Source organism: Halichoerus grypus, chromosome 4 (assembly GCF_964656455.1).
Source record: "Halichoerus grypus chromosome 4, mHalGry1.hap1.1, whole genome shotgun sequence".
Taxonomy (NCBI): Eukaryota; Metazoa; Chordata; class Mammalia; order Carnivora; family Phocidae; genus Halichoerus; species Halichoerus grypus.
In genome coordinates, this window is record NC_135715.1 from 131738768 (window position 1) to 131757407 (window position 18640).

The 18640-nt window shown below is 38.2% G+C and overlaps 1 protein-coding gene across 2 annotated transcripts in view; it reads left to right on the forward strand.

Moving 5' to 3' along the window:
• Positions 1-18640, forward strand: part of CERS6 (ceramide synthase 6) — a 313294-nt gene that overhangs the window by 86974 nt on the left and 207680 nt on the right. For both annotated transcript variants that reach the window (XM_078070944.1, XM_078070943.1), the window contains exon 3: positions 10967-11097. In XM_078070944.1, coding sequence (XP_077927070.1) covers positions 10967-11097 — 131 coding nt within the window. The remainder of the gene's footprint in view (positions 1-10966; positions 11098-18640) is intronic.

Here is an 18640-nt window from a genome sequence, read left to right on the forward strand (position 1 = left end):
AACGAGGTATGCCTGTGTGTGTGAGAAAAAGTGCCCATCTGCTTCTAGCATTGTCCTTGTGTTCCTGCAATTATGATACATAGGCAAATGTAAACAAGAGGGAATAACTGAAGGACAGAAGAGTTGTAACATGAAAGAATGAAGGACAAGGGTCTGGAGAGTTCTAAGTTACAGATTCACTATAGAGAAAGTAGAAGAAGAGATCATCGCTGTGGTGAGTTAAAGTCCAAACTAAGAGCAGGGGGAGCAGAGCAGGGCAGGGGGAAGATTGGAGCCCCTCAGCTGATAGCACCTTAAGAACAAAGAAGGGAGGAGAAAGAAAGAAGCCACAAACCCTCCATCTAAGGCCATGAGAAAAGGAAGCACATCACAGTGCCCAAGTATCTTCTTACTTGTATCTCTCTGTATCTTACTCTGGCATAGACGAGAAAGAAGCATTCTAGGGGAAGTGTTGTATGTTTGTATATTAAATGGTTCATTTTTCCTTTTTCATTTTTCTTGGAAAATTACTCAGGCTTCTAAAATGTGATTTGACAGCGTTAAGCAAGTTTTATTCCTATTTTGGTATTTGTATTGTTAAGCATTGGTATTACTTGTCTCTTGTTTGAAAACTATTAATTCAAATATTCAAATATTTTTGTGTATTTTATGGTCTTTACTTCTGCCAAGATTCTCTAGGATTTTCTCCTCTATCCTTTTAAAACTGATATTTTTCCTGGAGAAGTAAAAGAAAGCACTAGGTGTTTTTTATATCTCTGCTAGGAAGAAGAGAAGAATGTATGAGATTTTTCGAAAAACTCTCCTTCTGGTAGTTTTATGGGCTGATTTTAGATTGCCAGCTTCTAATCTGAAGGGGCACATATCTTATGGTACTTAAAGGAAGAAAATATTAAGCAAACACTTGTATTTTCATTTAACATATCAATTTACTGCAGGAGACACTGCTTTCCCTCTGAAAAAGCAGAAGTGTAGGAAGTTACCAGGTTTTTAAAAATGAGATTATAATATATCTGTATTCACTTTGTGAACTATTCTAAATGGATAATAAAATGAGTTTTCTACCCAAATGTTATGTATCCCCTTAGAAATTCTGCAGTGGACATTTTATTCCCTTGCCTTATGTTTATTATGGTTACTGGAGAAACTTTCTCTATAAAGGTAATAAAAGGATATTGCAGTCAGGTTGACTGCTCTAGAGAATATTTGCTTCTAGCTAATTTTAATCATACTCTCTTAGTTTCCAAAGTGATTCTGTTGGACATTTTTACATGATTAGAGCAGAAACCTCATGTTTTAAACATAAATGCAGCAAAAGTTGGAACAGTTTTTCCTTGAATTCTTTATAGTTGTCCAGTGTTATTTATGATATGAGAAAGTAACAGGTCAGTTGACCAGAATAGAAGTAGCGGCACTTGGAGAGTCTCAGCAGTGTTTGTGTGTGTTTGAGTGATCATCCACCAACCTGGCCTTGACCATGATTCCAGGTCACCCTTGGAGAAGGGCTTGGTTATCATCTTTCAAATGTGTAGGGATGCACTCTCAAAACCCTTAAAATCGGCTCTGTATAGGACTGGCTACATAATTTGTCGGGCCAATGCAGAATGAAAATGAGGGGTCTCTTTTTCAAGAAGTATGAAAAAATATCATTCAAGGCATAAAAATATAAAGCTTTTTCTTTTCTTTCATAGGTTCTTTTCAAGGTATTTTTTATTTGCTATTTAATGTCATGCTCTCTCAGGCATGGGGATACTCATGAGACAAGTACAGAGCCTCACAGGTACCTGGGGGCCCAACCCTCTGACTTAGTGCACACAGAGCCTACACGCCTGCCCTTCTCTGGCCAGGGGTGGAGAAATTGAGACAGGCTTCTCCCCTTTCTGTGGGCCTACTGCTCCAACCCACAGTGGACAGGTAATTCCCAAGTGTATCGCAGTCTCTACACCAGGACATACTTGGTACCTGGATTGGGGTGAGCAAGAGGCTCGTCCCTGTTGGTTCACCCCCCAAATGCACGGGGGCACTGCCAGCCTAGGGTGCAGGTGGCTGCCTCCACGTCCCACACTGACATACTGTGGGGTATGCACACCCAGCTCTAGCCCTGTCCATGCTTTCACCTGAGGCGGCAATTGTCACTAGGCAGAGTGGGGAGGGGGAGGAAGCCTGGGGAGCTTGAGGAGCTTGGGGAGCCAGGGGACAGAGAAATAATTTCCCCAGAACTTGTCTGGGAGAAGTGGTAGGACTGTGTGTGAGTTAAGACTGAGCCCTGACACAAGTTCCTCTGTCCACTGGACTTCATACACAAAATACCAGTTCCATAACAAAATTATTAAGAATTTTGAGATGGCAGCCATAGAACTGGAAACCCCAAGTGTGGGTCTTTCTGAATATGGATCTCTTTGTGACCGCCCTGGTCACATGCCGTGACTGTGTAGTTCTCACCTAATTATCTGATGAATTTGAACCCCTTGGTGTTCTTTAACAATCTTTCCTTCGGGGGTAAACATCTGTTTGTTTCTCTGCATATCTGGTATAAATAAATGTGTGTGTGTATAGTTGTTTATATTTATTTATTTACATTTTGGGGATTCTTGTGCTGTATTATTGGCACATAATCTATAATCCCAACAGTTTCACTTTTCTAATCAAATCAATTCTTGAGCCACTGAGGGAAAATATATATGTCAGCTGTGAAACCAGGTTTTATAATCCAGAGAAATCATTTCATCATCCACTTTTGGTATGTTACACTATATTTCAGAAATTAAAGACAAATTTCCTATAATATGTTCTCCCTTATTCTCCTCTTATGCCTGTCTCTTTCTTTCCTTTTTACTTCCCTTTTCCCTTGTAGTATCAGTTATGAATATTAAAATCAACTTAGGTATTTCTGGAATAAAAATGTCTATATAAGTCAGCACTGTTCATTTCTTTCCTTGGAAATCTTTTTTTTTTTTTTTTAAGATTTATTTATTTTAGAGAGAAGCGGGGGGAGAGAGTGCAAGTGGGGGGAGTGCCAGGGTGGGGGGAGAGCGAGTCCTCAAGCAGACTCCCCGCTGAGGGCAGAACCCAACATGGGGCTCAGTCCCAGGACCCTGAGATCATGACCCCAGCTGAAATCAAGAGTCAGGCACTTAACTGACTGAGCCACCTAGGCATTCCCCTTGGAAACCTTAAAAAAGAAAAAACTAAGGAAAATAATTAAAAATGCAAAGCAATTAAAAAACACAAAAAAGAAGGAAAATCTCCCAAACTTTATTTTTGGCAAACTAGTTCAAAATATATATAAAAGCTAACAAAGAACAGTTGGGGTTTGGGCAGAAGCCAAGTAGGAGGAAGTGAAGAGCATGAGGTGTGAATGGAGAGCCCTATGGCGGTAGCTGTCAGGAAAGCCAGCAAAAAGACAGCTCTTTCATATGAGGGAGACAAAAGCTCTAACCACTGTTTGCAACACTAGGCACAGGAGCAAGGCCAGCAGATGCTTCCTGGACTCAGTTTAATTCAGATAACTGGAGTAAGTACACAGAAAACTATATGGATGGCACATTTGCAGGTGACAGTCTACCTCTATGGCAGCTGAACTGCAAGAGCCCTCTCCCTGCTCCTCATATTACCAGGAGCGGGTCAAAGAAACCCAATTCATTCAATGATGAGTAATAAGGAACACACACAGCATCAAAGACAAGAAAAAACAATGTGTAGCAATGCTTATTAACAAAAATTGTCACTAGAAAAATGAGGCCATGGGGCAAATGAAAATGATGATTAAATATTTTACCATAAACTAAAAAAAAAAAAAAAAAAAGAGGTGCCTAGTGGCTCACTTGGTTCAGTGTCTGGCTGTTGATTTTGGCTCGGGTCTTGATCTCGGGGTCGTGGGATTGAACCCTGAGTTGGGCTCTGTGCTCAGCAGGGAGTCGGCTTAACATTGATTCTCTCTCTCCATCTCCCTCTGTCCCTCCCTGGCTCACGCTCTCTCTCTCTTTCTCTCAAATAAATAGATAAATCTTAAAAACAAACAAACAAACAAAAAGCAGTAACTCTGTGAAGGAAGACTGCAAAAAAAGAAATGTAAGACCTAAAGAAAAAATTGTTCGTCAGCAGGAAAAGATGTAATGTGAGCTTATAGGTTCAGGAAAACATACTAGAACTATCACAGAAATGAAGGCAAAATTGGAAAGAACACAGGAAACACTAGACATTGCAGAAAACTCAGCAAAGAGTATGGAAGATGGAAATAATAAAACTGAATTAAATGAGGGGCGCCTGGGTGGCTCAGTGAAGCGTCTGCCTTCAATTCAGGTCATGATCCCAGGATCCTGGGATTGAGCCCTACATTGGGCTCCCTACTCAGCGGGGAGCCTGCTTCTCCCTCTCCTTCTGCCCCTCCCCCTGCTTGTCTCTCTCTCTGTCAAATAAATAAATTAAATCTTTAAAAAAAAAAACTGAATTAAATGAAACAAATAAAACAATTAAATCTTTAAAAAAAAAACTGAATTAAATGAAACAAAAGAGCTAAAAATAATTAGATATATAGCTTAAGCAGATCCAGTGTCTGCATTATTAGAATCTCTAAAGGAAAAGCAAAGGAGAATAAATATTAAAAGATATAATTCAAGAAAATTTTTCTAAAATAAATGGAGATTTATTTTAATGTGTTAATGAACATGTAGTAAAGATTGAAAGTTTTAAAAGAAGTTTTAATTACTGGACTTGAAAAATAAAAGAAAGAATTCTTTGAGCAGCCAAGCAAAAAATCAAATCACTTATTTAGGAAAAAAATATCGACATGACTTTAGTCTTCTTTATAGCAACATTTCCAACATTTTCAAGGAAAATGTGAACTAAGAATTTTATGTTTAGGCAAATTGTTTTTATTCTGTAACAGTTAAAGACAAACAGAGGTTTTTTTTTAAGTTTTTATTTGTGAGAGAGAGAGAGCACAAGCATGGGGAGCAGCAGGCAGAGGGAGAAGCAGGCTCCCCACTGAGCAAGGAGCCCAATGTGGGACTGGATCCCAGGACCCTGGGATCATGACCTGAGCCGAAGGCAGACGCTTAACAACTGAGCCATCCAGGCGCCCCAAGACAAACAGATTTGAACATGCAAAAATTGGGGGGAATTGTTCTCATGAGTCCTTTTGAAGAAACTATTATAATCATTGATTTCAGCCAATGAAGAGGTTACTGGAGTGTTGTTAAGGTTTGAATATATTTAAACTGTTAAATGTGAGGATTAGGATGACACAACAGAATGTAAACATTAGATACTCTTACAGTGTAGAAGTGATACAACTAACGGTATTTGAGATGGGGAGGGGAAAGAAGGTGGGAGGTAGAATAAGTTCACTAATGGGGCGCCTGGGTGGCTCAGTTGTTAAGTGTCTGCTTTCGGCTCAGGTCATGATCCCAGGGTCCTGGGATCGAGCCCCGCATCGGGCTCCCTGCTCGATGGGGAGCCTGCTTCTCCCTCTCCTACTCCCACTGCTTGTGTTCCCTCTCTCGCTTTCTCTCTGTGTCAAATAAATAAATAAAATCTTTAAAAAAAAAAAAATTCACGAATTGCATAATCTCCAATAGCTGGGAGTCAAAGCAAATCAGTTTAAGCAGCCAAACTGAGTAATAGAAGTATAAGCATATTTAACAATACAAGAGTAAACTGTAAAAGAGCTAAAATTATTGTCTTTTATTGGGTGAGGGGGGAAAGGAAATATGCTAATTTTAAATATTGCTTATATGGAATTATTGATTAAAAACAAACAGAAGAAGAGTATTATAATTATGGATAACTACTAGAACAAAAATTATCCACAAAAAGGAAGGAAAACAAACCATATATGATTTTCCAAGATTAACAATTTTTTTTATCAAAACAGCATGACAGAATTAATGTGATAGACCTATAAACAAACTTATCAGTTATATCAATATATGTAAATGGGTTCGACTCATCTAATGAAAACTAATTTAGGTTTGGGTCACATAGCTGATAAAAGACACCTTAAAAAAAATAATTACAAATATTGGAAATAAAAGTATGAGTAAAGGTATATAGACAAATACAAATAATAAAGTAGGGTTTTTATTTTTACATAAAAGTGGAACTCAGGCCAAAAGGATTAAGTGAAAGGAAGAACTGGCTTTTTCTTGCCAAAGGATACAATTCATAATAAAGATAAAGTGGTTATGACTAATATGCATTGAATGTCAATGTATCCATATACTCATAAAAAAGAATGAAAGAAGAAATAATTTAATAGCAGGAAATTTTAATTTACCTCTGGGTCATGACAGATTAAGTGAACAAAATGTAAAACATAAAATAGAAATTCTAAGAGGCATAATTAATGAGGAAGATCTAAGTGGTACATTTAGAACCCTGTATTCTGAATGTAAAGACCATACTTTCTTAAATATTTACAAAAATTGATTAAATCATTAAATATATACAAAACTGTAATAAATTTTAAAAATAGGCACAATTTGGAACACCTGGTGTCTGGGATCAAATCCTGCATCGGGCTCCTTGCTCAGCGGAGAGCCTGCTTCTCCATCTGCCGCTCCCCCTGCTTGTGCTCTCTCTCTCTCTTCTCTTTCTCTGACAAATAAATAAATAAATAAATCTTTTAAAAAATAAAAATAGGCACAACTTAATAGTACCAGAAATCAGAAAACAGAAACTCTCTTGCTTTTTATTTTTTAAAGATTTTATTTATTTATTTGACAGAGAGACAGCGAAAGCAGCAACATAAGCAGGGGGAGTGGGAGAGGAAGAGGCAGGCTTCCCACGGAGCAGGGAGCCTGATACGGGGCTCGATCCCAGGACCCTGGGATCATGACCTGAGCCGAAGGCAGACACTTAACGACTGAGCCGCCCAGGCGCCCCAATCTCTTGCTTTCTTAATCAACTCTTAGATAAAAATAGAAATTCAGAATATTTGGTAACAGAGAGGATGAAAACATCATTCATTTGTACTATGCCAATGTGGTACTTGATGAAAACTCTCTCTCTCTCTCTCTCTATATATATATATAAATTTCAACACTTACTTAAACATTAGAAAAAGAGCCACAAAACAAATGAAGGCAAGCAGAAGGCAGAAATTAGCATAAATGCAGAAATTGTGTTAGCAAAACTATAAAATTGAAAATCAATTCAAAAGTACCTTATCTAATTTTTTTTTTACCAGAAGTTAGCTAACCCAATAAAAAAAGCACAAATTTACAACATAAGAATTAACAACATAATAATCAACAATTGCAGAAATGGAGGAAAATAAAAAGGATATATTCCTATTAATATGGCAAAGAAAATATAAAAATTTGGGTAAAATGGAAATTATTCTAGGAAAATATAATTTACCAACTGTAGATAAATAGATAGATAGGTCGAAATCAAAGAACTAAACTGCAAAAAAGTACCAGGCTCAGATGTTCTCAAAAGAAAAATTCTAACACAAAGAGGGCACATATTGAATGGAGCACTGGGTGTTATACGCAAACAATGAATCATGGAACACTACATCAAAAACTAATGATGTAATGTATGGTGATTAACATAACATAATAAAATAAAATTAAAAAAAAAGAATTTATAGTGAACTCCCCCAAAATAAATTACATTGACATTACATTTAAAAAAGAAAAATTCTAACACACCCTTAAAGAGCAGACAGTTCCAGTGCTATTTTAAACTATACCAAACCATAGAAAATTAAGAAAATCATCCAAATTCTCTTTTTATGTAGCAAAAAATATTAATTAACATTAAAGTCTGACAAAGATTTAACCAAAAAATAAGACTTAGAGACCAATTGAACTTAACATCAATGAAAAATCCCAAATAAAAATTAGTAAACAGAACTTAGAAGTACAGTACAAGAATTATTTATCATCGCCAGAGTGTATTTATTCTAGGACTGCAAGGCCTTCCCTATATTCAGTATTATAAAAATCTATATAATACATCATATTAATTGATCTAAGGAAAAAAAGTACATGGTCATCTGCATGGATGCTGAAATCTAACATTATTTAAGTGATTAAAATCAAGTTATCTAGTAAGTGTGGTTTTCTTAACACGGTAAATACATTTGTAAGTCAGCTCCAAATGTGGCCTGTTGCTTAATGAGAAACAGTGGTATTCTCACTCAAGTCTGGAACAGATGGAGATGCTCATAACCACTGCTCTACCTGGTGCTCAGTTTTACCTTGAATTAGCGAATAGATAAGAGAAAGAAAATAAAGGCATAAAAATTAGAAATGAGGAGGTGAAGCTATTGCTATGTGAATTTACTGAGTCCCTACTATATTTTAGGTGAAAAAAGATACTAAAAATTTCCTTTTTGTTTATAGAGCTTACATTCTAGTTACATGTTATTATATGACTATGTGGAAAAGTAAAGGAATCAAGTGAAAAGTTACCACAAACAACACCAGAAAAGGTAATATCCCTAAGAATAAATGTAGTAAGGATGTGCAAGGTATGTGAGGAAATTTTTCAAACACTGTCAAAGAATACAAAAGACAAATTGGGTAAAGATGTCAGTTCATCCTACATTAATTTCTTGAACATTTGGAGTAGGGAAGGCTTTTCTTATTATGACCCAAAATTCAGAAGTTATAACAGAAAAAAATTGATAAGTTCAAGTAACTTTTCAAAAACTTCAAATAAAAAACAAGCAGAAAACCCCATGACGAATTCTAAAACTCAAAGACCTTGTTACAAAGTATGCAACCTATGGTACAGACACAGGTTTAATCGCCTTAATTAATAAATGAAGAAACTCTACAAATCAGTAAAATACCTACAGATCAAGAAAAAAGGTGTGCAATATATATGAAAAGATTGTTCATAAAAAGGGAGTATATCTAGTTTTTCCCCTTTCATAAAAAGAGGAAATCAAGTTAAAAACATACTGAGACACGACTTTATATCAGATTGGAAAAAAGTTGAGCAATCTGATAATGTACTCTATTGGTGAGGCTTTGGGAAATGGGCATTCTTGCTTGTGAAAGTATAAATTGGTTAAAATCATTAGGGTAACTTTTCAATATCTAAATAAGTTGCAAATGCATAGGTCTTTGATCTCCAACATTTGCTTCCAGGAATTTATCTCTATGTATGCCTGTATAAAATGACCTATGACAAGATGATTTATTATAGCATTGTTTATAGTGGTGGAAGTCTAGAAGCTACTTAAACGTCCATTAACAGGAGAGTGGATAAGTAAATCACAGCATATACTGACAGTTCTACAAAAGAAGGAGGGCATTCTTTATGTCTTAATATGGAAATATTCCAAGATATATTGTTAAGTAAAAAACCCCAAATTCAGAATGATACATGTAGTATGCAACCATTTGTGTGACAAAGGGATATATAAGAATACATATTTAAATTTACTTATATTTGCATAAAATAACTCTGGGAAAGAAACTGATTTAATAACTGGTTAGCTGGTAGAAAGGGGGAGAATAGTAGGAATAAAATAGGAAGGTGAAACTTAGCATAGTTTTTAATTTGTGAACCATGTGAATGTTTGACCTATTCAATAAGCTGAGAAAACAAATTAAAAATTGATTTCTCTAGGAAAATGGTATAGCCATGGTATGTAGTAGGATGTGAATTTTCTGTCTTCCCTATTTTTTCATTAAGATAGATGTAAAAGGAGAGTGTAGATGGTGTCATGACTACTAAAAGCAAAAACATGTCGAAGTACACACCTCACTGAAAGTTGGCAAAGGACTTTCACAAACAGGAGCTCAGCACATTTTATAACCTCAGTCATAATACTGCGGCCATTTGCTGTGTTCCCTGTGTCTCTGGCATCTTGAATTGCTTGAGATGCTCTGAAAAGGTGTCAGAGGTATATCCCACCATTGTAACTTGAGGCTGCTCAGCCTCCCCTCCTAACCCCAGTTTTGGTTATTTCCTCTGATCACTAGCATCTCATTTATAGTAAAGGAAAGATAGAATAAAGGAATAGACCTCACTCGGCTGAGTTTTGTTGTGCCGCAGAACACGCTCACATAATTGTGGACAGAATGGTCTCTGAGATATTCAAGAGAGGGTAGAGATAAGAAAGGGGAGAAACGAACATTTACTGAGACTTAGGCATATTGTTTACATTTGGTCGTCATCACAGTCCTATTTAGGTGGATAAATAACCCTGACAGGTGAGGGAACCAAGGCTGAGAGGTCATTAGAGTGAGAAATTGAACCTGGCTGTCACCTCCTAATGTTACAGACATGAGTGAGAGTCAGAATAGTGTCATCATATGGCGAGCCATAAGGAGGGTCTCTTCCCCGTTCACCAAGTTTGTGTCTTCAAGTAATGCATAGTTGTTGTAAAGGTTTAACGGGGATCTGGTCCAAAGGAATGACCAAGAAGAGGGATAGAAGAGAAATGTGTGAGCAGCAGAGCAGAGAGAAGAGGAAGAAAGAGAACCCATGTTTTGTAGTAGAATTGGTGCCTTAGGCTAAAGTGAGGTCTGTTGAGATTACTCTGTGCTTTTGTCTGCCCTAGTTACCCTGATGTGTGATACTTGGGTATAGCATTTTTTTTCCTGAGAAAGTGAAACCTTTGAATGATGCCTCTTTGCAAATTCACCCTAACCCAACTCCTTTCCTTGAAGGCTGATGGAGCTGACTCAGCCCGTTGGCTGTTTCATTGCATTTCTGTGGCTGATAAGAAGTGCAAGCAGAAGAGCAAGATTTGTATTTTTCAGTGTTGTTTCCTAATGAGTAACTTTTTTTTTATCCTAAGTGGTTATTTATGTCCATGCTACTAATGGAAGGCCTAGGTCCTCAGTGGTAAATACAGAAATTTCAGTAGCAGGCAGTAAATACAGGGGGAAACAAAAATCTCAATTTAGACAAGGGCAGATGTTTTTATAGTGAAGATTTTTCTTCTGACCTGGTCAGATAAGTTTTATAGTGATGATTTTGCTGGCACCTTGTTTCATAGCATCCTGATGAAAAGAGATTGGAAGGCCTCTCCAAGCAGCTGGACTGGGATGTTCGCAGCATTCAGCGCTGGTTTCGACAAAGATGCAACCAGGAGAAGCCAAGCACACTGAGGAAGTTCTGTGAGAGCATGTAAGTTGCTATTTTTCTTTTTGAAAGAAAAACCTGCCTAAGTACTCATCCCATCCCTGAGGTTAAAAATAAAGGCTTCATGCAGGCTCCAGCAGCCCCTAAAAAGCATGCCACCTGGTGGAAAAATAGGCCACAAAAAAAGCTGGGGGAATAGTAGTTTGTAAGAATTTGTGATTTCCACTTTGGATTTAGTAAATGAAGTTCACTTTCTAGTGGAGTTCCTACAGAGTAGGCAGATTACAGGGGCCTGCAATGGTGTTTTCAGTCAGCCACCTCTGAAATACAGCGCTAGAAGTCATTACTGTGATAGTTTGAATTTTAATAGAGGGGACTTTGTCAAGATGTTCTTTCCACTGGTAAAAGCTGAGATGTTAGATGTATTATCAGAGAGTTGTGATTCCTGGAGATTTAAGAAATAACTGTATTATATTCCTTGGGTGAATTTAATGAAGCATTGCTTAAAGGTGGGGGGTGGAATGAAGGTCTCTTCCACTTCTGAAATGTGAACTTCATGGTGTATAAATTATATATCAATAAAGCAGTTAAGAATAATAAAAGACCCACAGAGAACTAGCACAGTGCTATTTTGAACTAGCAACACTCATACACTTACCTGTAGGAAAGTTAGAGAAAGAAATACTGAAGCATTTCCAACAAAGGGAAGATACTGTGCCTTGAGCTCATTGGTCCATTTGGTCTTCATCCTTTGGGATATCACTGTGCCTTCGTCTAACACTCTGTCCTTTGGGAGCTTTTTCCCGACACCTGGTCATTGGAACAATGGTGCTGTCAGCGTTGCTCCCTTTGTTGAAGGCCCTTTCTGTTTGGGGTTGAAGTTGCATTTTCAGGTTTAGCTTTCAATTTTGCTGGAAAAATATTTCAGCAATTGCAATCTAAAACTTAGAGGGAAACCTAGAGTTCTGGGAGAAATGAGTTAGAGGCAGAATAATATCATAAATTCCTAGGGCTGGATAAATATGGGGAGCATAAACAGGATCTTCAGGAGGTCAGATATTTATAAAACCTGGAAAAACAACCCGGTAGATACAATCTGCAAAGCCCTTCCTATAATTGAACTTAGTGGCAGTTTATGGAAGGATTTATGCATCCGGGCTCAAGATCAAAAGGTGAAATTGCTTCCTGGCCTTGCCCCACCATATATGCAAAGGGCCTGGGCTCCACTGGGCTATGGGTCTGAGCAGGGGTGAAGCTGGGTCTTGGCACAGGAACCCCATGCTGAAACTCATGTGCCATCTTCCCTTCCTCCAACTAACTTCTTTGGTAACTCAGTGCTAGTCCTTTCTATACTACACTGAATCTACACCAGTTTCCATATCAGTATGTATAGGAATCCACCGGATCTTGTTAAAATGCAGATTCTCATTCATTCAGTGAGTCTGCGATGGCAACTAAGGTTGCATTTTTCACAAGTTCCCAGGTGATGCCGCTGGTCCATAGCAAGGCTCAACACTAGACCAGTATCTATGTCTTCTCCCTGAATTCAGCAGGGCTTTATCTGCCTAGGTATAATCAGTTAAAAATATTTCTTTATTTTTTTTATTTTTTTTTAAGATTTTATTTATTTATTTGAGAGAGAGAGAATGAGAGACAGAGAGCAGGAGAGGGAGGAGGGTCAGAGGGAGAAGCAGACTCCCTGCTGAGCAGGGAGCCCGATGTGGGACTCGATCCTGGGACTCCAGGACCATGACCTGAGCCAAAGGCAGTCGCTTAACCAACTGAGCCACCCAGGCGCCCAAGTTAAAAATATTTCTAAATGATTGCTAAAGGCATGGCAATGTGAAGGCACAACTGGGGGAGAGGTGGTACCTAAAGTATCGATTATGCTCTTTTTCTTCAAGAAGTTTATTATAGTAGTGTCAAGGAGACATGACAAATACCTTGGGTGCCTGGGTGGCTCAGTTGGTTAAGCGACTGCCTTCGGCTCAGGTCATGATCCTGGAGTCCCTGGATCGAGTCCCGCATCGGGCTCCCTGCTCGGCAGGGAGTCTGCTTCTCCCTCTGACCCTCCCCCCTCTCATGTGCTCTCTCTCATTCTCTCTCTCTCAAATAAATAAATAAAATCTTTAAAAAAAAAAAAAAAAACAAATACCTGAGTATATGTACCTCAGTGGCATTATACAATAAACAGGTGTGCGTGCTAAACAATTGGTATGGACAGTCAATAATTAAAGATGAGAGGAGAAAGGTCAGCTGTGGGCTAGGGCACATGGCAGGACTGCTGGGACAAGCACTGAGACAGTACTGGTGGCCATGGACTTTTCTATTGCAGAGGACTGTGCTGATGAACTTTGTTTTGAAACTCTCTTCTTTCTTAACCTCTGGATTGCCACTGGATTCTCCTGCCTTTCCAAGGGCTTCTGTTTGCATCAGTTACTCTGCATTTTTCCATTTTCTTTGACTGGGTTTCTTCTCCAGATTCAGTCTTCAACCTCTTATTTTCCCCACTCTACCTTCCATCCTCTGGGCAGAATTATTTCCACTTGCCAGGTTCTTCCAAAGTCAAGTGTCCAACGAAGAGGTTTCTTCTGAGGCATCGTTCTGCTTTCTCCCAACTGGTAACTCTGACTTGCTTCCGCCTTCTGACTTCTCTTCTCCTGTTGTTCGCATGTCTCCATTCTCTTAAAGGCTAGAGGCTCAAACCAGTCATTCACCGCGTTCCATTAGTTCTTTGTAAAGCCACTGGCATGGCCCTGATCTTAATTGCTTTCATAGCTCTCCTTATTATTTACCTCGCATTCATAGATATTTTGCTACAAAAAAAAAATCCCAAAATGCTATTATCTTCATGTTCTGTTACTTGTAAACCTTGATGATTTTTCTGCAACTATAGGAGAAGTTATTAGGCTCCTTAGCCTGTTAGCTAGACTCTGGCCTTTATGTGTTTTGGTATCAGTCACCCAAAAGACCCCTTCCTTCCGGAAGGTTGTCTTTTCACTGGCCACACTTTGTTCATTCCTGCCTGGTTTATGCTGTGTTCCTGGCATAGACACCTATATCCTCTGCCCTGCTCATCTATCCCCTACCCATTCTTCAAACCCCAGGCCCTCTCAGAAATGTGGCATGACTGTTGAATGTCTGGAATGAACACTACTTCTTTTGAATTTTTAGAGTCCTCATTGTAAATACTGGTAATTTCATACTGAATCATGTGCTTTCTTATGTGGTTATTTAACTTTTCTTAACTTGTCCATATATTTTTACCCTAATTACATAATACTTGCTCCTTGAGGGCACAAGAACCACATCTTGTTTTTCTTGCGTTCTTAGCCTTTCCCACCACATATATACTGCTGATTAAATATTGGTTAAATGACTGTAAGTTACAGTGGCATTATTTTGGAAGGATTTGCTGATCTAAGTTGGCACTTTGCCTCCCCAGATGAAGAGTGCCTATTATACACTGACTTAGCCTAAAATTTCTCTAGGAAAATTATCAAACTATGGAAAGCTCCAAGACTATTTCAAAGAAAGAAAATCAGAGGAAGGAATGGTATGGCAAAGGGGAACATTTAGATAATGCTGTGAGGACTAAGGCAGAATTATATTGGTCACCGTAGGCACATTTGTGTGTCGTAGTTATTTGCTCATCAATATAAAAAATGATCTGGAATAGTTGTTCTCAGCCAGGGGTACACTGCGTAATCACCTGGTGAGCTTTTGAAAATACACATACCCAGGCCCCACCCTGGGATGTCTGAGTCAGCGTGGTGACCCAGGTGAGGTCTGGACATAGACATCTTGAAAGAAATGCCTTTAGTACTTATGACACACATTCATGGTTAAGAGGCACTAATCTCTGAAAAGAGAGGACTGCTGTTCAGAAATACTAAAAATCACATTAGCAAGCAAGACAACACAGATTTGGGACTTGAAGGTCTAGGGACCAACTGTACAGTTTCTATAGTTTTTCTGTTCTATCTAAATCACTGTTTTAGAAAATAGGGCCTCTTCAGGGGAATTGTGTTTCATCTTTCAGCAGTGTGGAATGGCAGCAAGATGCATGCCAAACAGTGCTTGTAACCATCTGCTGGCGTGTCCAACTTTTGGCACACCCATTTCATGCAGATGAGCTGAGTAAAAGTTGTTCAACAAGTAATGTGTTGAAACATTGACATGCTTTTTTTCCCTCTTCATGCTTGATGTCAGTCATTCACAGCTCTGTTAGTTTTGATGAATATTTCTTCCAGAAGCATTTAAATCTTTATTGGCAACTGAAAGAGAGATTTTCAAGAGGGAGTAGAGAACTTATAAAAATGAGATACCCCGTGATACATTTTCAGAGGAACTGTTTCTAAATGGGAGCTATTTAACTAGGGGAATCATGCTTTGAAGCTGCTGAAGTTTTGCCTCTCCCCCTCCAACAGTTGCATCAGGATAATAGGAAAGTAAATAATATCTGCAATAAAAAAAATATCCGCAGGATGAAACAGGAAGGGGCAGAGATAAGTTTTCAGAATAAATGGCTTCCCTCTCATTTATACCCTGCATGGGTTCCTCATTTTTAAATATTGTGCAGTGCGTTTAATAGCACATGCTTGGGAGGGAATATTATATATGGCTTTCGTTTAAGCAGTCTCCACCTGACTGGACAGATAAATCTCCCACATGATAACCTGAAGATATAGGGCAAGGAGTATTACACTTTATAGATTAGTACTAATTTATGTGGATTGGCATTTGTTCATATGGAACCTTGTTGTAAGACAAGGACCCAAGATTGTCTTTTCTTTAGGAATTTCATTTTAGAGTTGAGACTGATTAAAACTACCCTCAAATGCTGCCAGATTTGGATGCTTCTGTTCAGTGGCAGCAGACTGACCAAAATCCGGCCACCTTTTGAAACTGTAACTTTATCTGTGCAAAGAAGCCCCCGTGATCCTAATTTGTGATTCCATTGAACTAAGGATAACTCAGCAGTGAGAAATGAGTGGTTTAACCCATTGTCCTCATGCTACCACTCAGTCACTGCTTTTTTATTTGGTAGCTTTTTACTTGGACGTGTCAGCAATGCTGTCTTGTGACCTCAATAAGAAAGTGGATCCTAGTAATTGAGGGGGAAAAGAACAGGGCTGCCCAGGGAAAAAGTGGAGTCTCATATCCCTTTATTTCAGATCAATCTTTGATCTGAGGAAATGTGTGGTGAATATATTCAACAAGTTGTCATAACCCAGTCACCTGTTTGCAAAAGAGAACTGACTGAATATTTGTAAACTGCTTTAGAATCTTCTATTTGTTCCACACTGTGGTGAAGGACAAAATTTTGCCAAAGAGAAAATTCAGTTTTGATTGTTTTCATCATCAGATCATGACGTGAGCATTATTTACTACCAGAGTTACTACCAAAGTTCCCCTGCAGACATATGCAGTTTTTGAAGGAGAGAATAAGAAAGTATTATCTTCTAGAAAAATGGCATCTTCATGTTTTCAGTACTATCATACATGCTCAGCAATGAGTTCATGCTGATCATGAGTCTGGAAAAAATTAATCATAAAATTGGAATACAGCCTCTTAGTTTTTAAAAAATTAATTTTTTTTTTTTTTAGAGAAAGAGGGAGAGCATGAGTGAACGGGAGAGGCAGAGGGAGAGGGAGAGAGAGAATCTCCAGCAGATGCCCTGCTGAGCACAGAGCCCCACATGGGGCTGGATCCCAGGACCCCAAGATCATGACCTGAGCCAAAATCAAGTCACCCAGGCACCCCAACCTCTTAATTCTTGAAAAGCACAGGATTGAGTTGTTTTGCTGCTATTGTGATGATGGTGGTTGTTTCTCATTAATTCAGAATAGTCCCTAGACCAACGAACAGCTTCTGTCATCCAAGTACATAGTTACAGGCCAAGTTATTGTTCAGATTTGATTGAATCAGTGAATGTCTTGGTGTTCAAGACACTTCTTGACTATTTTAAATGGTTTTAAATCTGTCAGTTGTATTCAGGTCAGTTTTAACTTTGGAGCAGGGGTCAGCAGACTTTTCCTGCCAATGGCCAGAAAGTAAATATTTTAGACCACAGGAACCTTGTTGCAGTTATAACTCTGCTGTTGTAGCACAAAGACAGCCATAGACAAAGTAAATGTATGTGGCTGTGTTCCAATAAAACTTTATTAATGGATACTGAAATTTGAATTTATTATTTTCATATGTCATGAAGCATTCTTTAAATTTTTTTCAACCATTTAAAAATTTAAAAGCTATTCTTAACTCACGGGTTGTACAAAAACAGATGGCAGCCTGGATTTGGCAAGTGGGCTCTAGCTTGCTAAACCCTGCTTTGGGATTACAGTACTGTTAGCAGTTCGTTCAGAGCTTCAGGAAAGCGAACGTGGTCTGATAGCACACGGCACAGTCATCCATTGCACAGAGTGTTGCCATATAATAGAAGCATTAGAACAGTTCTGTAATTAGTATGCCCATCTCTAATATTCCTGGCACATGGATGCTGTGCGGTTGCATTTAACTCAATCAGGCCCTCTTTGAAGTTGTTAGTATTCTCAAGATAGCATTACTTCCACTCCAAAAATTCTGAAGATTGATGAACTGTGTTATAGACAGTCTGCTCTTTTGCCTTGGATAAGCTTTTGAAACCTTTTCCCTCTTTCTACTCCAGACCTGCCATCTGTGGCGTGTGAACTCAGGTTTTCCATTCAGACCAAGCCTCTCACAGTCCTTGATGGCAAATGGCTAGGCCTCTCATTCATGTGTGCTGGCTAATTAAAGAAAGCAGATTTTTGCTAAAAATACCAGACAGGCCAAACCTTGGTCAAGCTGGCTGCATATTAGGTACTGCTAGTCAGTTTTCTTTAAATCCTAAATTTCTCAAGGCTCTGTAGATAATTTTTCCAAGAATTTTATTCAACATGGAGTTGGATAGAGATGAAAAGGACAGAGTATATAGAGGAATAACTGAATTTATTAAGCCTCATGTTCTTATTTAATACTTGTCTGCCATTTTTGAATCTATATGGCATTTCTTTGTTGTTTAATCTATTTTAAAAGTTATTTCTGATTTTAGAACAAAATCATGAAAATCATTACAATCAACTTTGAATTATAGAGTATGTGTAAAGGTGCACATAATGTTCCTAAATTTGGGGGAAAAAAAACACTCCAAAGCCTACCACCCAGAAATAAATACTTTAGCTTTTACTACTTATTAGGATTATATTCTATACATGTGCCCACACAAATATACATACATGCTGTGTATGTAAGCTTGGTGTCTGCCCTTCTTGGGATATCTTTATAGAAACTGCCTCAGAGTGCCTAAAGAAGGCTATAGGAACATTATGTTTTATGCTTTACCTTTAGGATCTATAAGTCATGATTCCCTTTGTATAGTCAGTTCTGCTGTAACACGACATACACATTCCTAAAAATTGCCACACTGCAAAATTGTACAACAACACAATACAACACAGGGCTTATGAGAAAAATGAGTCAGGGCACAACACTCAAAAACTTCATCAGAGGCATTCAAAAAAAGATGGGGACCTAATAAAAACAGCACATTAAGTAGTTAAGAAA